Source organism: Eptesicus fuscus, chromosome 18 (genome assembly GCF_027574615.1).
Source record: "Eptesicus fuscus isolate TK198812 chromosome 18, DD_ASM_mEF_20220401, whole genome shotgun sequence".
Lineage (NCBI taxonomy): Eukaryota > Metazoa > Chordata > Mammalia > Chiroptera > Vespertilionidae > Eptesicus > Eptesicus fuscus.
The window spans coordinates 24,368,536-24,391,534 of NC_072490.1; the positions used below are offsets into that span (position 1 = coordinate 24,368,536).

At 43.5% G+C, this 22,999-nt stretch overlaps 1 protein-coding gene across 2 annotated transcripts in view; it reads left to right on the forward strand.

Annotated features, from left to right (window-relative positions):
* Positions 1-10,326: 10,326 nt before the first annotated feature.
* Positions 10,327-22,999, forward strand: part of ANKRD28 (ankyrin repeat domain 28) — a 145,608-nt gene continuing 132,935 nt past the window's right edge. For both annotated transcript variants that reach the window (XM_028129542.2, XM_028129536.2), the window contains exon 1: positions 10,327-10,690. Coding sequence is in view for 1 of the 2 variants with exons in the window: in XM_028129536.2 (XP_027985337.1) it covers positions 10,664-10,690 (27 nt within the window). In the remaining variant the exon portion in view is untranslated. The remainder of the gene's footprint in view (positions 10,691-22,999) is intronic.

Sequence of the window (22,999 nt, forward strand, 5' to 3'; positions counted from 1 at the left end):
CATTTCATTCACTCATTCACTCAACAAACATTTACTGAGGGGCTGCCACCAGGATGGGTGGATGCAAAAATGCATGGTGAGGTCGCTAAGCTCAAGGTCATAGTCACTCCCTGGAAGAAGCATTTGGACATGTCTCTGGACCTCCAGAGTCCCCCACAAAGATAGTCAATTCCAGCCCTTCCTCCATCCTTCTCTATGCCCAGTTAGTGACTCATAATCCCCCTCCATTTGCACAGGATTTGATGGAATATAGGTAATCCCGGTGCCTATAGTCTCTGGTTGCTCTACATAATGCAGTCGCTGGAATTAAGACAGTTATCTCTGCTAATAAAATTCACATTTTAACTGCAGAGTTATAAATACATATGCAGCCTGCATATTCGAGGAGGCATGTAGGAGGAAACGCAGAGCTGTAGGGCCCTTCTAGAACAGATGCCACTCCCTGGCACCTGCACGTACATAACTTTCCTGATACCCCCCCAATAAGGCTTGTTTTCAGGGCTTTCTTATGACAAAGGATTTACTGTAAACAGCCCTAGTGAGAGAATCAGAAAATAGCATCCTTAGCACTTGTATTCTTTCTTTCCTCTGGCCCTCAAATGAGCTGGCAGCCATCAGCTTTCCTTCTCCCAGGGGCAAACTGGTCCCACAGTCCCTAAGGAAATTGGAGTGGCATGAACTGGGATGTAAAACAACTGCTGAATGGAGATCAGGAAGATGAGCAGCAGGAAGGGGGGGTGTATGTGGCAACCTTGTACATTTGAGCCCTGCAAATAAGTGCATTAAATCTAGGATGTGCTTGGGGTGCTGGTGAGGCATATAAAGAAGCAGCAGACGAATAAATCTGGCTGGTTACTGGGAGGAGAAGAGCTAAGGGAGGAATTTTCTAAAAGGAGCTTTAACTTTTTACTGAATGCCGTAACACTATAAATTACTAATGGGCTGACTGTAATTTTACAATTTAGCCTGGCATTTGAATTGCTTGCAGGAGATTGTACCTTGTGGGTAATCACAGGTATGCATGGTGACATATTCCTTTAAAATATATAGCTAGCTAATTTGGTAACAAATGTGTTTATTTGCAAAGAAATTATGATTATGGTGTGATACAGCATGTAGTAGGCACTGCTGGTTGTCCGAACAGCTTTTTCCTCATTTAGTGAAGCACAGATTTGGGGGGTGGGGTTGAGTTTCAATCCTCCTCCAGGTGACACAGTTGAGTGACTTTCCCCTACCCTCCAGCATGAAAGGGAACTCCTAAGTGACCTAAGCCAAGCCCAGTGGCCTGGTCCCCTTTGTGGGGGCTGGTTTCAGAGTAGGTGTGCTGGAAGGCCTGCTGCCACCATGGTACCACCACCGTTTCCTTCCAAGTGTAGGACTATGCTTCCTAGAGTCGCTGTCTCTGTCCTGTTCCAGATTATTGCTCACGAGAGGGCAAAATTTGCAAAGAGGCTGGTGTTATTTCCTCTAGAGATGGTGGTAGCTGTATAGGTGAGCAGTTGAGAGATTCCTAGCAGCTTTCTGGCACAAACTTGAGGAATTACACACTTAGGTGTTTCAGGCTAAGCTCTTTGAGGGTCAACTCCTCTGATCTTCAAGGGTAGAGGTTTTTTTTAAGTTTTTTTTTAATTGATTTTAGAGAGGAAATGAGAGGGAGAGAGAAACATCAATGATGAGAGATAATCATTGATTGGATGCCTCTTGCACGCCCCCTACTGGGGATTAACCCACAGCCCAGCCATGTGCCCTTGACCGGAATCGAACCCAGGACCCTTCAGTCCGCAGGCCGATGCTCTATCCACTGAGCCAAACCAGCTAGGGCTAGGGGTAGAGTTTGTTAACTTCCTTGACTCTCCCAAAAGGCGTGTATGCCCCCAATTCTGTGTTCAGTTCTTTATACCAAATGTGTATAGAGTGGCATTAGTTTTCCATCCTAGACCCTGACTGATACAGTAGCACATGGCCCAGTTCTGGCCAATAGGCTAGAGGGCTTCTCCTTACTCCTGAGAAGGAGACTCTGGGAGAGACAGCCCCTATCTGCCTCTGGACGACGTGGCATTTGGATGTGATGCGTGGTACAGCTGTCACAATTTGCTGCCAGCCTAAAATAGAGCCCATACGCAAGTAGAAGGCAAAGCCAAGAGAAATGCCCAGCAAAAAAAAAAGCTGGAGGCCTGAGGTACTTGCAGCCAATGGCCTTATAATTGGTGCAGGCTCATTCCTTAAAGAAGCAAACAGCAAATATTAGGATAGTTTGACGTTGGCTGACATGGTTTCTGAGGATGAGGCATTATACTAGTACTAGAGGCCCGGTGCATGAAATTCATGCACAGGGGGGGTCCCCTCAGCCCAGCCTGCACTCTCTCCAATCCAGGACCCCTCAGGGGATGTCCGACTGTCAGTTTAGGCCCAATCCCCGGGATCGGGCCTGAACTGGCAGTCAGACATCCCTCTCACAATCCTGGACCACTGGCTCCTAATCGCTTACCTGCCTGCCTGCCTGGTGGCCCCTAACTGCCCCCCCTGCTGACCTGATCACCTCTCACTGCCTCTGTGTGCCAGCCTGGTTGCCCCTAAATGCCCCCCCACACTGGCCTGGTCACCCCCAACTGTCCCCCCCAACGGCCTGCTCACCCCCAACTGCCCCCCCCTGCTGGCCTGGTCACTCCCAACTGCCCCCCCGCCGCCAGCCTGATTGCCCCATGCAGCCTGCTGTTCAGTCATTTGGCAATCCTTCACTAACCCCCCTGCCAGCCCGGTCACCCCATGCAGCCTGCTTGTTCAGTCGTTTAGTCATCTCTCACTAGCCCCCCTGCCAGCCTGGTCATAGGCAGCCATCTTGTGAGGGTGTGAGGGTTAATTTGCATATTACCTCTTTATTATATAGGATAGTGATTCACACCTATTCTCCATCCTTTCCTTTTTACACTCTGCCCTCCGGGCAAATGAGTACCAGATAATCTGTCTCAAATGTACCACACACCTTTGAAATAGCTATGTGAGTTACTGTTTTGCATTGGCAGATGTGTCTACAATATTATTGCACCTCTTATCTTTTTTCAAACTCCGATTATATTTTAAATACTCTTACATTGCCAAAGCATTAGTACAATTTATCATTTTGAATTTCTTCTTGTTCTACAGATACATAGGAAGTCCTTACTTTGCATGGTAGTGCAGGAGCAGAAACATGACCATGCAAATTAAAAGTGTGCAAAGCAATCTTAATAGTCAATGGGAAAAATTACAACTGTTGCATAAAAATTTTTGCTACAATATTTAAAACTCTTATTTTCATTTGTAAATGTACAGTGATAGTTTTTTTAAAAAACACACACAGGGTTTTACTCTTTTTTAAAAAATGTGTTTTTAAAATTGATTTCAGAGAGAGGAAAGGAGAGGGAGAGATAGAAATATCAATGATGAGAATCACTGATCAGTTGACTCCTGCATGCCTCCTACTGGTGATTGAGCCCATAATCTGGGCATGTGCCTTGACTGGGAATGAAACCTTGATTGACCTCCTGGTTCATGGGTTGATGCTCAACCAATGAGCCACATGGGCCAGGCTGTGTTGTTGTTGTTGTTTTTAATGAACAAGCCTAAACTATTGTACTTATTGTTATTAATAATATGTTTGGCCGAAACCGGTTTGGCTCAGTGGATAGAGCGTCGGCCTACGGACTCAAGGGTCCCAGGTTCGATTCCGGTCAAGGGCATGTACCTTGGCTGCGGGCACATCCCCAGTAGGGGGTGTGCAAGAGACAGCTGATCGATGTTTCTCTCTCATCGATGTTTCTGTCTATCCCTCTCTCTTCCTCTCTGTAAAAAATCAATAAAATATATTTTAAAAAAATAATAATGTTTGGTCCTGGCCAGGTGGCTTGGTTGGTTGGAGTGTCATCCCCTTCACCAAAAAAAAAGGTTGTGGATCCGATTCCTGGTCAGGGCACATACCTAGGTTGCAGGTTTGATCCCTGGTTGGGGTGTGAATGAGAGGTGGCCAATCGATGTTTTGGTTTTCTCTCTCTCTCTCTCTCTCTTTTTCTCTTTCTCTAAAAATCAATGAAAACATATCCTTGGGTAAGGATTTAAAATAATCTATATATATAAAAGGGTAAGCGACTGGCAGACTACCTGTCGAGTAGGATGATGGGCACTGACCACCAGGGGGCAGATGCTCAATGCAGTAGCTGCCAAGCTGTGGTGACTTGGCAGTGGCAGTTCTCAGGTGACGAACCCAGAGAGGAGGAAGCCCGATTCCTCGTGGGTCCGTGCAATTCCACCTTCAGCCATGGGTTATGTTGTTGCTGGGGCACTGTTGGCCCGAATCTGGTTTACTGCTGAACTGTGATGACCACAGACGTCCTTCCAGCAGCGGTGCTGCCCTAGGTGCAGCAGGCCTGGGAGGGACCGCATGAGGTTGGCTCCAGGGCGTGTCCAGCCCTCTCTCCCAGTCCCGCCCCGCCAACCACCTTCTGATTAATTTCCTTTCAATGTGCACGAATCCATGCACTGGGCCACTAGTAATAAATAATATGCCTGGACTTATTCCTATAATTGTATTTGAGTTTCCTATTTATCCTACTTTTAATTTGCCTTTTTATTTCTTCTTTATTGCCTGCTGATCCAGTAACTAGGTTTTCACTCCCTCCCTTTCACTCCCCCCCGTAGTTGTGGAAGCCTCACACTCTATTTCTCTTATTTTGGTGAATATCCTTCAAAGTTTAACATGGATGTCAGTAATGAACTCTGCCATATTCAAGATCTTTTTTTAATTATTAAATTTATTGGGTGATATTGGTTAATAACATTATATAATTTCCAGGTGCACATTATAATTTGACATCTATGTACTCTATTTCATGCTCACCACCCAAAGTCTGGTTTCTTTCCCTTACCATATATTTGACACTCTCCCCACCCCTTCTGGTAACTACCATTCTGTTGTCTGTATCTATGAGTTTGTTTTTGTTTTGTTCATGTTATTTTTTGTTTTATATTCCACATGAGTAAAATCCAAAGTTTTTGGTCCTTTTCTGTCTGACTTATTTCACTTAACATAATACTCTCAAGATCCATCCACGTCGTCACAAATGGTAATATTTCATCCTTTTTTTTTTTTCTTCATCTTTTTAATGTAGTAATCTTTTCAAGAGCCTTCTATAGTTGGAATAATTCCCTGGTTACAGCTTCCACTTCCCCAGTATAAAATTGAATTCAGAACTCTAATTTCCTGCCTCTGTTGCAGCTGGGATGCAGGCCTATGACATAGGCTCTGATAATGAAGAAGCACTGTGGAAATGTGAGAATACAAACTATGCAGTCAGCTTCCATTTTCCTGGTGCAGGTAGATCCAGTTTGTGGAGGTGGCAGTGACTGCACGGTCAAGTTTCCGACCGAATTGGAATTGATGTGGACAATAGGAGCAGATGAAGAAAAGCTGAGCTCCCGGCATTTGATGCTTGATGGGAGCAGCAGCAGTTTCTGTTCTGTTGCATGGCTTAGGGCACTTGTTTCTAGAAGCTCAACCCAAGCTGGGTTTTTTCCAACTCCCCCAATAACTCTGGGAGTTGTTGAATATCAATTTAAGAAATTCTTGCTTCAATTCTGTTCTTTGCAACAACAAACCTTAACCAATAAAATAACTTGTCAAAATCTATAAGTTAAGGAATATCTCACTTAATAAAAGGAGTCTATTCACTAACTCAGAACTCCTTTCTGCCATCATCTACTGTATTTTTAATGGCTAATATTTTAATTTCACTTGGTTTTAAAATTCCAGAATACTGGCACGTTAAAAAATACTACTGATTTGCCTGGCTGACATGGTTCAGTGGTTGAGTATCAACCTATGAACCAGGAGGTAAGTGTTTTAATTCATGATCAGGGCACAAGCCCAGTTTGCAGGCTCAATCCTCAGTGGAGGGTGTACATGAGGCAGCTGATCAATAATTCTCTCTTATCATTGATGTTTCTATCTTTCCCTTCTTCTCCTTTTCCTCTCTGAAATCAATAAAAATATATTTTAAAAAATACTACTGACTTATATTAACCAAGATATTTACTTATGTATTATTTACTTATCCTTCTCCAATCTCACTTATTCCTTTAGGGTTCAGCTTTTTTTTTCTTTTTGGAGTATATTCTTTAGTATTTCTTTTACTGAGCATCTGTAAGTTCTAAAGTTTGTAAATGTGTTTATTTTGTTCTTTCTCTTGAAAGATGGTTTAGCTAGGTATAGAATTTTAGTTTCTCAGTTATGGACTATTAATACTTTGGATATGTTTTCCATTGTCTTCTGTAAACTATTGTTGCTGATAAATCTGCTGACAGAATGACTGTCATGTCTTTTAGGGTAATTTACTTTTCTCAGTAGTAACTTAAATTTTTCTTATTGTGTTTGGTATTTTGTAATGTCACTACGATGTACAGGTTTCAATTAAAACAATTTATATTCTGTTTGAGCCTTAGCATCTTCCTTTGATAACTCACGTTCTTTCCCAAGTCTGAAGAATTCTCACACATCATCTCTATGGATGTTGTTTTTGCTTCATACTCTATTTTCTCTCCTCCAGAAACTCTTTTAGATGTATATCAGGTCTTCTAATCCTATCCTCTAGGTTTCTGAACTTATCTTTGCTGCTTTGGCAGTTTAGTATATGCATTTCCATGAATTTCAGGCTCTTCATAAAAGTAATTTTTATAATGTAGGGATTATTTCACTCAAAAGTCATCAATAGTTGTCTATTTCTTACCACCTAAGCTCCTCTTCTGGCTTTCAAGGCCCTCATGCATCCAGACCCTGCCATTGCTTAGCTGGGTAACTACAGGCACACAACCTCTTTGAGCCAGAGTTTCCCAACACAAAGAACTTCTTGAGACTATTGAAAAACGTAAGAGTTAAAGCATATAAGGTGCTGACAAGTACACAACACAGTAGCACAGTAAATAACATTTGAAGTGGTACCCTAGCTCACAGAAATTTCCCTGGTGGTCACCTATATGACATCTTTCCTCCCACCATTTTAGACATTAATTCTGAATGGAAGTTATCAATTCCTTGGTTGTTGTGATTGGCTGAGGCATGGACACATGAGCCTAGTCCAACTGAGACTTTTAAAATTTGAAGTTTCCTTTTTTTTTTTTAATGTATTTTATTGATTTTTTACAGAGAGGAAGGGAGAGGGATAGAGAGTTAGAAACATCGATGAGAGAGAAACATCCATCAGCTGCCTCCTGCACACCCCACAATGGGGATGTGCCCGCAACCAAGGTATATGCCCCTGACCGGAATCGAACCCGGGACTTTTCAGTCCACAGGCCGACGCTCTATCCACTGAGCCAAACCGGTTAGGGCAATGTAGATTTCTTATTCCTTTATTTCAGAATGGTTATTACCCTTTCTCCAGCTATAGAAATGTAGTTGTTGCAATACTAAATTTGAATGGTCCTGCAGAGTTCCCACTACCTTTCATAGTATTATCTTATTTGATTTGGTGAGATGAGTAGTCTAGGTAACGTTAAGCTTAGTTTCTATAAATGGTGAATTTATGATGCAAATGGTGTTCAGAGTGTAGAAGGGTGAGAACCTGGCTACGTATCAGGCATCCTCAATCAGGAGAGCTCAGAGAATACAATTGGCAAGGTTGTCAGAGATGATGCATTAGAAGTAATTTTTAAAAAATATACTTTTATTGATTTCAGAGAGGTAGAGAGAGACAGAAACGTCATTGATTAAGAATCACTGACTGGTTGCCTCCTGCACGCCCCACACAGGGGATGGAGCCGGCAATCCAGGCATGTGCCCTGACCTCGAATCGAACCTTGACCTCCTGGTTGACACTCAACCACTGAGCCATGCCGGCCAGACTATATCATTTTCAATAATTATTGTTCATTAGAAAATTTCAGAAGATCTCTAAAAAGTTTCACTAGCTCAATCATAAAACCTAGTAAAATGTATACTCCACAATTTAAATTCATACTCTCAAATGCACTTGTGTTTTCCCAAAAGTTAATCTTCGCCATGTTCCTAATCAAGTTCCTGTTGTGCTTCAAAATTCTAGAACTTTTAACCTAGAGGAGAGATAATTGGGGGTGGGACCCGGGAGAGAGGAATGTATTAATTCTTGCCCAGACATCCACAGTGCTTAACAGGCTCATGTATGAAATAGGTATATTCTTACATTCTTTGACTAAGAGAACTCTATTGGTTATAGCACATGGGAAATTTTCACAAAGGTAACTTACAATCACAGAGTCCTCTAGTAATATTGTAACACCTTTGTTTTGGAGATCGAAAATTAAGTTCAGAACATTAACTCTTTAACTTTCAGTGAACTAATAAGTAGAGGCTGAGTAACAATTAGTATACATACCTATTTTATCTGCTGCAATTGATGAAGAGAGAGATCTACTCAAAATAATGTGATGCGAGAACATTTTGACTTTTTTTAAAGAATAACTTTTTATTTAAATGCATACAAAGGTAATATTCCAACTTTATAAGTTGTTAACTTTAGCATTCATACAGCATTTCACTCATTTCAAAGTAATCTGTAGACTTGATTTCCTCACTTCTCAAGAATTCCCAATTATGCACAGACTTTGAGGGGGGGGAATCAAAGCAAATTCCAAATGAAATGAGTTACTCATAGACAAATAATTTCAAAAACAAATTTATAAGAATCCTTTCACTTTTCCAATTATATTTATTTATTTATATATCTCTAAATATATTTTTTATTGTTGATAGTATTACTTCTTTTTTAACTTCATCCTGATTGTTACCTCCCAGTTATGAGAATCCCTCCATTTTAAGTAGAACACAATTTATGATGAGGAATGTAATTTTAGATAAGAAATTGTTTCTATAGAATCATTTTGCACTCTGACATTTTCATTTTTTATGTGTTAAAAGATAAACTTTTTGTTATAAGTACAGCACTGCAATATACTGAGTCCTGGCATGGGTCCCTCGTTCTCATGACTGCCATTAGACTCAAATCGATCCTCTGAATAGTCTGTCTCAAGAGACACAATTGATGTAGGAAACAAGGGACTTTTAAAAACCGAGCCTGACGTCACACATTTGTGTCTTAACCATCTGTACCTTTTTTATTAACCAGGGGCTGGAGCTGCCCAGGCGGACAGACACAGGCGCACAACAGTCCTCTCCCACACAAGCCTGGAATGGTAACAGTGTGCGGCTGCCGAAGAAAAGCCGTTTCAGAGCTGTGGGGTGGCGTGGGGTGTGTGTGTGTGTGTGTGTGTGTGTGTGTGTGTGTGTGTGTGTGTGTGTGTGTAGCAGGGTGAGGGAGTCATTCCACTTGTACATCCAAAGGTGCTATTTATCGGAAATCCAGCACATCTTCTGATTTATCTCGAGTGGGAGGCAAAACCTTTCAGATGCGAAAAGAAAGAAAAAAAGAATCAAGCCTGGCAGAGGGACTTTGGAGAGAACCACAGCCTTGCTTCGGGTTGGGACGGCGGGTAGAGAAAGGCTCGGGCGTCCACAACCTGTTTGGCTGCAAAGATGCTGCTTTCCGCCCGAGTTCCAACCGCGACCACCTCCCACAAGGTGGCTGCCCGGCGTCCCCTCTCACCTTGCCGCACCTCCTCCCACCTCCCCAATTCGAGGAGTGTGTGCCCGGTGAAGGCATTCCTTTCTACGCCGTGCAAGATCCGGCTAGTTCAGGCTCCCCCTCCCCCTCCCCCGCTCCTTTTGGCCCTGCCCGCCGCCCCCGGGAGGGCTGCAGCCTCCCGGGGACCACCTCTCACCCCACTCCCTCGGCCCTTTCATCCTCTCCAAGCCCGGAGCGCATTCCCACTCTCCCTCCACTTGCGAGTCCGGTTCGCCCCAATCCCCTAAGAGACGCTTCCAGGAAGGCGGCAGCCTCCAGGTGCCCATCACTCACGCCCCTTCCGGCCTCTCACCCCGTACCTTCGACCTTCCCGGCTTTTGGGGAGCGTCTGCACTCTGCCTCCACGTGCAAGCGGGGGCTTTCAAGCACCTTTTGTAAACCCCCCCCCCCCCGCACCTCCAGCCTCGGGCTCCGCCCCCCGCGCTCGGGGCGCGCGCCAAGGAGCACCTGGTCGCCCCTCCTCCGACTCCGCTCCCGCCCCCTCCCCGCCCCGCCCCGCGCGCGCCCGTGCTCCGCGCCCACTCCTCGCAGTTTCCTCCTCCCCGCCCCCTCCCTCTCCGGGAGGCGGGGGTGGCCCCCAGCGAGCGCGGCGGCGTGGCCAATGGGCGCTCGGCTTACTCTGGCCTCTCCCCCGCGCGGCCGCCAATCGCGGCGGGCGGTGGTGGTAATATTGTGGAGTGGAGTTTGGATGCCGCCGCTGCCGCGGGCTGGAACGGCGCGGCGCGGGGGCTGCCAGGGTATTTCGGGAAGGGGGCGTGAGGAGGTGGCGGCTGCGGCGGCGGCTGCGTGTGCGGGCAGCCCAGGGAAAGAGAAAGAAAGGCAGGAAGAGGGCGGGGAGTCCTCCGAGGAGGAGGCGGGACCGGCCGGGATCCTCACCTCTCGGTAGCGGCGGCTGGCGGCTCGGGAGGCGGTGCCGCCCCCTCCCGCGGACCCCGGAGCGCAGCCGGCCGCCGACCCGCCGGCCCCGGGCAGCGGCCGAGGCTACTGGGGCGGCGGCGGCGGCGGCGGCGACCGCCATGGCGTTCCTGAAACTCCGTGACCAGGTAGGTGAGGGGCGGCGGGGCGGGATCGCGCCGACCGGGGAGGGAGGAAGGAAGAGGGGGCGGGCGGGCCAGCGGTGCGGGCCGCCCGGGCGCCCTCTCGGCGGGGTGGCTGCGAGGGAGGCTGGGTGCCGCCCCGGCGACGGGCGAGCGGCGGCTGGGCCGGGGGCCGCGGGCGACCCTCCTGTCAGCGAAGCCCGGGCCGGGTGAAGCCCACGTGCCGCTGGGGGGCTCGCCGCCGCCGCCGCCGCCGCCAGAGGGGCGGGTCCCGCGCTCGCCGCCTGGGCGTCAGCGTCCTGCGCGCTGCCGGGTGTGCGCCTTCCTGCCAGGTGAGGCTCGGGCCTAACAGGTGGCTTCCCGCCGCCGGGCAGGAGCGGTGCTGGCGGCCGTGACCTAGGGTCACGACCTTGCTCGCACGTTCGCCTCGCCCGATAGTTCGGGGGCTCTCTCTCTCTCTCCGGGTCAAAGGCGGTTGATTTTGCTTATTCAGTGTGCAAGTTCCCAGGCTTCTCTTTTGACATTTTGTGCACCATCTTGGTTACTTTTCTTGGATTTGGGAAGAGCTGGTCCAAGAATGTCTGAAGTGCCGAAAAGAGTAGTGACTCTCTCGAACCGAAAAAATACTTTGTGTCTGGCAACGAAACTGTAACTGTATCAGGACGATTCGTACACCTGAAAACACGGCAAGATGGGTAACAAGGCTTTCAGGCCATTGGCGGCAGTTTCCAGACATCTCTCCTTTAAGGAAAAGAGAAATAAATGAACGTGAAATTGAACGAGTCGCAATAGACTTGTTAGTGCTGAACATTTATTTCTACCACTTGTTTTTTTCTGAACAGAAGATATTGAACAGATATGAAGGGAAAGGAACTTGCAAGCATTGGGAAACTATTCCGAAAGTTTTTACCCTTGTTGTAAAAACAATGGGGAAAACTTTAGATGTGTTTTTTTTTTTTTTTTAATATCGTCTGTTTGTGAATATTGTACCTTAAATTCTGAATCTAAGTAGTATCGTGAATTCTTATTTCATAGTGAATCTTATTTTATATGGAGGCAGTCATAGTGAATTTTATTTTATGCTTAGGCTGATGACTGAACTTATGTGGAAGGTTTTACTTTAACATCATCAGGACATGGTACTTTGAAAAAACTCTACTGTTTAGTGAAGTTTATGCATTGTATTTCAAATCATACAACCGCGTGTGTCCAATATGATAGCCACTAGCCACATGTGGCAACTTAAATTTAAGTTAATTAAAATAAAAAAAAATGAGTTCCTCAGTTCTAGCCACATTTCAAGTACTCAGTAGCCACATGTGACGATTGTGTGTTGGACAGCACAGATAAGGGATTTCTGATTTATATCATCAGAAAGTCCTATGGGACAGCACTGTTAAAGAATAAAAGATAAACCACAGTTAAAGCATAAACCAATTTCTGCTAACTCATGTACAATTCACTCACCTTATACTCTTGATGGTGTGAAACTCAAGATCATGTTCTCCACTAATTTTTATCAATCGTAATGGCACTTTGTGCTTTCATAACTTATAGTTGAGGTAATAATTTGTTTTGTTTCTAGTCTTACACTTTTGAAAAAGTTTGGATCGTTGCATACATTAGAAATTTGGTGAACTTTTAGGAGAGCATCCCATTTTATTCACCATCAGGTTGAAACCAAAACAGGATTGTGTTTTCAGGCAGACATAAAATCCAGTTGTACCTTTGCATTTGTGTATTTAGGAATTGCAATTATGAAGCAATTGTGATGCTACTCCAGTTTTATATAGTGCCTACTAATACTCAGTTGTGGTGCTGTGTGAAATGTCACCTGTAAATTTGAGGATACTTGGACAAGTTAATGACGTGGCATGGCTCAAAGGGGGTCGAACATTGAGGTTTACCTCTGACTATTAAGTAATTGGCTCATCTGGTCTCTCTTTTGAAAGACTTTGAGAAGTGAGTTTGTTTTTCGTCTAAGGGGAAGAGCTTTCAGAACTCATCTTATATGTTGATATTTTATTAGCTTTAGATATATGGTAAAAATAAATTGGAATACAAGTACTGTTTTAACATTTTCCATCTATAGGAATAGCAGTTCAGCTAGATGAATTATTTTCTTTGGAGGAGAGGAGATCTGGAGAAGTACACAGAAATAAAACTGGAAAGTACTTGACACAGCATTTAGCTTGATCCTCATTATACTTGAGATAGGAAGCAGTAGAATCTGCTTTTCTATGTTATTTCCATATTTACCTTGTGTTTTGTTTTCTTCTAGCTTTACGAATATGGTCTAATACACAGAAGCTATAAGTTAGTAGGAGTTGTTTTCCTTTGTGCACATAAGCATGGGGGTGGTTTCTAGATGGCTTAAACATAAAATTAGATTAAAGCAGTTTGTTTTCTTATCCAATCAATAATTTGAATAAAACAATGTCCCTCAGTTAGTGCCAACACCTAATATGGGGATAAGAAGTTACTGTACTATTTTCAGTTAGTAAGTGAAAATAATTTTTAATTGTAAATGAAATGGAAATTGTTTTCTGTTTGTAGTAGAAACATAAACTTTTCCCTAGATGTTTTTCTCAAAGTGTTTAAATAGCATGAATTTGTAAAACTTATAGGGTTTTATTTAACAGGTGTCACTTTCAAGATTTTTGTCTTTGCATAAAATTTTTTCAATTTTATTTTCCAGCCTTATTGAGATATTGGCATGTAAGTTGAAGATGTACAACATGATCATTTGATATTTGTATATATTGTGAAATGATTAACACAATAAGGCTAGTTAACACCTCTGTTCCCTCACACAATTACTAGTTTCTTTGTGTGTGGAGATAACATTTAAATATATATTACAGTATGTAATATTACATACTGAATGACATACTACAGTATGTCACTATGCTGTACATTAGACCTCCTGAACTTATTTATCTTATAGCTGGAAATTTGTACCTTTTGACCAATTTCATGATTACATTTTATCAGTAGTGATTCATAGTATACCCTCATAGGAAAGGTAGGTGGTCTTTGTTTAGATCAGGGATAACATACAACTGGGAAACTAAATGGCAACTGACTTGAGGCTTTAGTATCTGAAAGACAGTAAGAAGTGGTGGAGATCATGGCAAATAGGACCAAGTGTGTTAGTTGCTGCTCAGCTCTGGGCCACAGTTGCTGTGCAGATTGCCAGTTTGTTTTTTAGGAAGCCAGAATTCTGTATTCTGATGAAAAATATATTGATAAATAATGGCAAGTTGGTAGTTTTCACTGACAAAAATTTAAAGCTCTGATTTTAAAAGGGGCCTAGTAGAGGACCAGTTTACTAGTATAACTGCTACTTTAGATCAGTTTGAGAAAACAAACTACAAAATAAGATTCCTATTTTAAAAAAAAACAGTTTTGAGTTACAATAGCCCAAATGGTCATAAACTTTTAAAAATTGAGATAATTTGTATACCGTAAAATTCACTCTTTTTAAGTGTAGTTTTTAGTATATTCACAAAATTGTGTAACCATTACCAGTATTTAATTCCAGAACATTGTTATCACTGCAAAAAGCTATTAACAGTCACTCCTCATTTCCTCTTCCCCATCTTAGGCCCTGGAAGCCACTAATCTACTTTCTGTCTCTATGAATTTACCTATTCTGGATATTTCATATAAATTGAATCATATAATATTTGGTCTTCCGTTAATGATTTATTTCACTTAGCATAATATTTTAAGGTTCACCATGTTGTAGCATGAATCAGTTGGTCATAAACTTTTATATCATGTTTCTAAAAAAAAAGTTTTTACACTTTTATGCTGTGTTACTGCCGCCTATAGTGTGCATATATATAATCTGTGATGTTTGTTTCTATTTTCTGAGTTTGTTTTATAACTGGAGTTCAACTTTGTTTGCAGTAGTGCTCAAGGATAAGCTTTTATACTTGCATTGTTTTGTGTAGTGTTAATGGTTAGTAGGTAAGGATTCTTTTTTTTTTTTTTTAAGGATTTTTTAAAAAATATATATTTTATTGATTTTTTACAGAGAGGAAAGGAGAGGGATAGAAAGCTAGAAACATTGATGAGAGAGAAACATCGACCAGCTGCCTCCTGCACGCCCCCTACTGGGGATGTGCCCGCAACCAATGTACATGCCCTTGACCGGAATCGAACCTGGGACCTTTCAGTCCGCAGGCCGATGCTCTATCCACAGAGCCAAACCGGTTTTGGCTTGTAGGTAAGGATTCTTGTTATGTGGAAGGGTTTGTTTTTTTAAACAGGGTTGGCATATATCAATTAGTAGATATTGGATGGATGAGAATAATTTAACCACTATTTTGGATAGTTAGTAAGTTCTTACTTGATCAAGTATTCACTAAAGGTAGAACATTACTTGGCTTTTGGTAGAAAAAAATAGATGATCTTTGAAAAGTCTTATCATTGGGGACACAGAATGTATGAAATGCCTGAAAAACACTGATGCCCAGATATTCAAGAACTATTCTACATTGAGTGTTCCCTTGGTTTGCGTTGGAGACTGTATGGGATACAGGGTGCAGTAGTTAACCATCTCTGCCCTTAAGAATCTTATTGGTTAGAAAAGGAGAAAAGATACATGTAAATGTCCAGTGACTGAGACACTTCACATGAAGAGGGTTTAAGGAAAACATTTGGAACATATTATTTAAAAATGTAAACAAAGTTCAAAACTGTGTGTCGTATATTTCCTGATATTTGGTGTGTTTTTTTATTTTGATACCTTGTAAGATGAAGTGTAGCCCCCCACCCCTCCCACCCCGGCACCAGGCCAAGGGACCTCAGACTGCACCCCCTGTCCAGTGGAAAGCTCCTTGAGATAAAGGTAACCTGTTTTAGAATTCACAGTGGATCAGATGATCTGATTGTAGGCAGAGAGCAACCCTTCATGGCAAGGGAGATATTTTAGGTTTATAGGAAAGATTTGTTGAAAGCAAGCAGTTGTTCAGAAAGCAACAAGAGGGAGTTATGGCAAGCCAGAAAGAGAGGATGGTATATCTATGGTAGGATAGTGAGGAGACAGACCAGATTGGTATGTGTATTTGGAAAGGATAGGAGATAGATTAGCTAAATTAACAATGACTACATTATGAAGTACTTTGAATGCAAGGCTAAGAAGTTTGGCCTTGATTTGTAGGTGATGGGAAGTCATAGCTTAACCTACGGTCTTTGAAAGCAATTAGGAGGAATGTGCATATATGTATTTTTCTCAAGAGAGTTTATAACTTTTATTAAATTTTCCAGGGTGCCCATGTCATCCAAAAGTTAAATAACCACTATAGGTTTTAGAAGAATCTATAATAATAAAAGTGTAATATGCTAATTAGAACGGACAATCTTCCGGACAAAGCAGAGGCTGTGAGGGAAGCCCGGGTGCCTGCCGGTGGCTCAAGGGAACCCCAGGTCCTGGGTGCCAGAGGGAAGCCAGTGCTGGCAGCCAGGGGAAGGAAGGCCTACTCTTGCATGAATTTCGTGCTTGTGCATTGGGCCTCTAGTAGATTATAAAAGACAAATGGGGACACCCAGATCAGTTAGGTGACTACTACTGTAATAGTAAGACATTTTAGTACCAACTGAGTACATTAAGTACTAAGCAAACATTTTAATGGGAATTAACACATCTTTAAAGGATCCTCATAGCTATATAATGGCTCACTTGTGTGTATAGTTAAGAGTGTCTTATGTTCATGTGACAATTGACAGTTTTTTTGTTGCATAGTTGTACTAGGGTAAATTAAACATGAAATTCAATTAAACATTGGTTATCCTATATAATAAAGAGGGAATATGCAAATTGACCATCACTCTGTTACAAAGATAGCTGCACCCACAGCTGAGGCCAAGTTCCCATAGGAGCCTTAACGAGCAATCATCAGGGACCTGAGGCTATGCCCTCCCCCGCCCCCGTGGGGCTTGACAGGGGACCTCAGGTCGTGCCCCCCACCCTGGTGTCAGGCTGGGGGACCTCAGGCTGCGCGCGCCAGCGCCAGGCCAGGGGACCTGAGACCATGCCCCCCACCCGGCGTGGCATGACGGGGGACCTCAAGGTGCACTTCCCGTCCTGGTGCTTGGCTAGGGGACCTCAGGCCACGCCCCCCCCCCGCCCCACGCCCCTGCACCAGGCCAAGGGACCTCAGACTGCACCCCCTGCCCAGCGGGGCTTGATGGGGGAACTCAGACCCCCCCCCCCGCCCTAGCACTGGGCCAGGGGACCTAAGGCTCGCACCCCTGCCTGGCTGGGCTTGACAGGGGACCTCAGGCCATGTCCCCCCACCCAGCGGGGCTTGACGGGGGACCTGAGGCTGCGGGCCCCCCCCCCCAACTGCCTGGCAAGGCTTGATGGGGGACCTCAGGCCATGCCCCCCACCCAGTGGGGCTTGACAGGGGACCTCAATGCATGCCCCCTGCCCTGGGCCAGGGGACCTGAGGCTATCCCCCCTGCCCAGCGGGGCTTGACAAGGGTGGGACTGGCCGGGTCTGGATCTAGCCCAATGCGGGGGGCTGGCCGGGTCTGGGTCTCATGTGATTTTGAGGCGCATGTGGGTGGGCAGGGACTTGACTCTGGATCCCATGGTGGGCCCCAGACTCTGACAGGAGGGAGGTTTTCATATACATTTTACTAATTTGCTTTCATCTCTGACACTTCTATTATAGAGAAAGGGCAAATAGCAATATTAAATTATTTCCTTTAATTAATCCCCTTTTAATGTGCATGAATTTTGTGCACCGGGCCACTCGTCTATATATACCGTACTTTCCGGCGTATAAGACGACTTTTTAACTCAGGAAAATCTTCTCAAAAGTCGGGGGTCTTATACGCCGGAAAATACGGTAGGTTAGAAAAATCTCTGACAATGTATATCAGATTGCTTAAAACCCAAATACCGTATTTTCCGGCGTATAAGACCCCTGATTTTTGAGATTTTCCTGGGTTAAAAAGTCATCTTATACTCCAGAAAATACGGTATATAAAAAGCTAATATGCTAAGTGTCCGTCTGGGTAATGATGTCATGTAGCAACGCCCGGCTTCCTCTCCCTAGCAACTAGTGTACTTGGAATTTCTTCAGCCCAGGAATAGGACTTGCTTTATAGCCAGGTGGAAACATTTTACACTGTAACCAAATGTCTGTGAAGCATTTTCCCATGCCTCATCTCATTTGATACTCACAGAAGTCCTTTAGTAGGTAGTTAGGAGACACGTGGAAACCTATTTTATTTTCATTAGTGGAGATTTAGAAAGCTTAGAAACTTGACCCAACTGAAAAGAAGTAAGAAATGGTAGACCTTAAAAATGACTTCAGGTTTTCTCATTGTGCAGAATATAGTCAAACAGTTAAATATTTTACCATTTGTTCTCCCTGCGTGATCTGCAATAATAATCTTTGTGTTGATACTTACTGCTGTGTTGCTGACAATTGCCTGAAAGAGAAGTTGGGTTGCTTCACTGGTCTGGAAAAAGTTGAGCTAAATCAGAAAGCAGGTCTAATTAAGCAAGTTTATTCTATATATATAAAAGGCTGAGTTGACTTGCACATGCGCAATACATATAAAGCTCTTGCTGGCGCCAATCGCATGCGTGTTTCGATCTGTCATTGTCGATCGTGAATTTGGTTGACACATTTATTATAGAGAAAGGGCGAATAGTGATATTAAAATATTCTAATTAATTTCCTTGCAATGTGCACGAATTCGTGCACCGGGCCACTATTGGTAGTAATAAAAAGAGCAGATAGTTCAAGTAGTTAAGATTTGGGTCACATTAGGTATCCCTGCATTTTATATTATTTCATTTTTATTTTTCTAGTCTATTGTGAAATTTATATTCAGTGAATGCGCTCTACCTGGGCTGGAGTGAGATGCTCCTGGGAAATGTTCTGTGCCTGAAGAAAATAGTTTAGGATTCAATCTTTTGGTTCTGGATAATGCATCTCATGGACAGTTCAAATCAAATCAGTCACACAGCAATGCTTCTAATTTAAAGCAAAATTAATTAAATCTCCAGTTACTTAAACCAATAATGATTTAATGTGTTGCATGTTATATACATTGTATACAGTAATGTTTAAATGTATTATGCATTGTATACAGTGTATACAATGATTAAAGTTCCTAAGTACTTTAGATTTAATTCCCACTCCTGCTCCCCAACCTCAGTTCTTATACTATTAGGTGATTCATCCACCTGCTTTATAGGATACTGATTTTTTTAAAAAGTTACCAGCTTCCCTGTGTGTATACTAATTGGCATACAAAGCGAAGCTGGATAGAATTGCTGCCTCCACAACTTTAGTGAAAAGTTTACTTTTGCCTAGTAAATTTAAGTTCAAAATCTTAATTAGTTATGGTTTTCCAATTAAATGCATTTATTATAAACTTAAACCTATTTTCTACTCTTAGGATATAAAGTACATGGCCCATGTCACTCATGGTTGAGTGTTGACCTATGAACCAGGAGGTCACATTGGATTCCTGGTCAGGCCACATGCCCAGGTTGCAGGCTTGATTCCCAGTAGGGGGCATGCAGGAGGCAGCCAATCAATGGTTTTCTCTAATCATGAATGTTTCTTTCTCTCCCTTCCTCTCTGAAATCAGAAAAATTATATTTTTTTAAAAAGGATATAAAGCCACATAATATACAGCAAAGGATAATTAAAATATTTAAAAAGGTAAATCGGGAAGTAGTTATCTAAGGTACCCAAAAACCCCCACAAAAATTTGTCTTATAATAGGAAGTATAAGTTAGTCTGGAGAAGCAGTCTTTTCTCTTGCATCAGTATCTGTATTAAAAAATTTGATAGCTTTTTCTTTTTAAAGTTTTTCTGAGATATACCGTATTTTCCGGCATATAAGACGACTGGGCGTATAGAAGATTTTCCTGGGTTAAAAAGTCGTCTTATACGCCGGAAAATACAGTAATTGACACACCAATTTAAATTGTAAAGTTTAGTGATTTCAAGTATATTCAAAGAGCTGTATAAGTATCACCACAATAAATTTTGGAACATGTTATCACTCCAAAAAGAAACCTCTTACCCCTAAACCTGTCACTTCCTCCCTTGCCCTAGACCAGTGGTCGGCAAACTCATTAGTCAACAGAGCCAAATATCAACAGTACAACAATTGAAATTTCTTTTGAGAGCCAAATTTTTAAAACTTAAACTTCTAATGCCACTTCTTCAAAATAGACTTGCCCAGGCCATGGAAGAGCCACACTCAAGGGGCCAAAGAGCCGCATGTGGCTCGCGAGCCGCAGTTTGCTGACCACTGCCCTAGACAACTACTAATTTACCTTCTGTCTCTCTTTATTTGCCTGTTTCACTTAGCATGTTTTGTAGGTTCATTATATTGTAGCATATATCAATATTTTCATTGCCCATATAATATTTCCATTTTATCATATACCACATTTTATTTAACCACTCGACATTTGATGGACATTTGGGTTATTTCCACTTTGGGACTAGTGTGAATAATGCTGCTCTGAACATTTGTGTCAAAATTTTTGTGTGGAAATAAGTTTCTATTTCTATTGGATATACTAGTATACTTAGAAATGTATTGCTTGGTTCATATAGTAATTCTGTATTTAGCTTTTTAAAGAACTGCCCATTCCTTTTCCATTATGGCTGCACCATTTTGCATTCCCACTGGCAATGTATGAGGGTTCTAATGTCTCCATATTCTCAGTAACACCTATTGTCATCATCTGTCTTTTTTAAAACATTTTATTATAGTTATCCTAGTGTGTATGAAGTTATATCTTCTTGTGGTTTTGATTTGCTTTTCCCTGATGGCTAATGATTTCGATTATCTTTTTCTCAGATCCTTTGTCCATTTTTTAATTGGGCTACTTGTCTTTTTAAAAAATATATATTTCTTTACTGATTTTAAAGAGGAAGGAAGAGGTAGAGAGAGATAGAAACATCAATGATGAGAGAGAATCATTGATTGGCTGCCTCCTGCACGCCCCCCACTGGGGATCGAGCCCGCAACCCGGGTATGTGCCCTTGACCAGAATCGAACCTGGGACCCTTCAGTCCACAGGCCAACGCTCTATCTACTGAGCCAAAATGGCCAGGGCTACTTGTCTTTTTATTATTGAGTTGTAGGAGTTCTTTATATATTTCAGGTACAAATCCCTTATCAGATAGGTGATTTGAAAAAATTTTCTCCCATTCTGTAGATTATCTTTCTACTTTCTTGATGGTATTTTTTGAAGCACAAAGGCTTTTAATTACCAGTGACTTCTAGGGTTGTAACTGTAGGGCCTTGGTGGATAGGGCATGCAAGAAGGATGAGCTGGTTTGAGGCTAAAATGAATTCAGTTCTGGCTTTTTAAAGGTCCTAGTGGGACATTTAAATGGAGAAATGTCATAGTAACCAGTTAAATGTGAGGCTGGACTCAGAGAAAAGTGTTTTTAGTGGTAATTGAAGTGAATGAGGTCACTCAAGGAATGAGAACAGCTCAAGTCAAGGAAGGGATAATCTACACTAATAAAAGAGAAACACGCAAATTATCATCACTCCGCTATGCTACCAGCCAATCAGAGTGAGTATGCAAATTAACCTGAAAACATGGCAGCAGTCCTGCCTCTCCTCCTCCCCCCACCCCCGCTGCTCCGGGCCTGTGGGGGTCGGAGAAGTCGGGCGGCACCAGCGCCTGAGGCTGGCTGCAGCCCGGGAGACTAAGCAGCTGCCTGCTCCATGTTCCAGGCCGCAGCCAGTTGGAGAAGTCACCCACACTGCATCCTAGGGAAGACGGAGAAGCTGCCCGCCTGTGGTCCAGGTGCCAGCACCTGCGGCTGACTACAGCATGGTAGACGGAGAAGCCACCCACCCCGTAGTCCTGAGCACCAGTACCTGCGGCTGGCTGTGGCCTGGGAGACGGAGAAGCCGCCCACCCCGCGGTCCCGGGCGCCAGCACTTGGGGCTGAAACCCAGGCGAAGCCACCTGCCCACCATCCCCTGCGGCTGCAGCCGGCCCGGGCGCCTATGGCTGACCAGAGAGAGAGAAGCCCAGATCCTGGGTGCCTGTGGTCGGCTGGAGGAGGGAATCCTGGGTCCAGGATGCGGGGCCGAGGCAGAGGTGGTTAGGGGCGATCAAGCCAGCAGGGGAGCACTTAGGGACAATCAGGCTGGCAGGCAGAAGAAGTTAGGGGCAATCAGGCAGACAGGCGAGCAGTTAGGAGCCAGCAGTTCTGTATTGTGAGAGGGATGTCTGACTGCCGGTTATCCCCTGAGGGGTCCCAGATTGGAAAGGGTGCAGGCCAGACTGAGGGACACTTCCCCCCCCCCCCCGTGCACGAATTTCGTGCACCAGGCCACTAGTGGAGAATATGAAATGAGTGGAGTAAGCCTGGGAAGAAGCTACCAGAATTAGGAAGAGAGCCATGAGAGACTATCACAGGCCAAGGAGTGAAGAATTTCCCAAGTTACACTTGTGTTGTCTTAGACACAAGGCTTAATTTTTTTCATCATCTTTTAGTTTTCTTTTTATCCAATATATTGTTTTAAACTTTTCCATGGAAATATTCTTTTGTGTTTGCTCCAAGTTCTTTACTTCCTAAGCTCCTAATTTTGCATCAGAATCACTTAGCTAACTTAAATACAAAATTTGGGAGTCCTATTAGATCTGAATGAGGATCACTTGAGGTAATGATCCAGAATCTGTATTTTAAAACCTCTGGTAAAGTCTGACTTGCTCTTCACCAAGCTTGTTCCTTTTTTTCTCAGGTCCCAACTCATTATACATTTATTTACTATCTTCTCTTGCATTTGGGTATGGTCATATGTTTGAGGTCTGGTCATAGGAATGAAGCAGAGAAGTGTTGAGTGTTTCTTTCACCCCAACCAATACAAACTTTTCTTGAACAATGCTCTCTTTCCTTTACCTGCTGGTTGGATTGTCTGCCAGAGCAACTTTGGAAATGATAGGTCCAAGAGAACTTCTGTCAGCCTTGAATCATCTCCAGTCTTCCTTTGCCCCCAGATGATCATTAACGTGGATTTTTGGTCTTTGTATAAGCATGAAATAAGAAAAAAACTATGATGTTATTCCACAGTTTTGGTATTTATCTATTACTAGAGGCCTGGTGCACGAAAATTCGTGCACTTGGGGGGTCTCTCAGCCTGGCCTGCGTCCTCTCACAGTCCAGGATCCCTCAGGAGATGTCCACCTGCCAGCTCCCTGGGGGATCGGGTCTAAGCTGGCAGTCAGACATCCCTCTGGCAGCCTGGGAGCCCTTGGGGGATGTCTGACTGAGGGCCTAAGCCCACTCCCT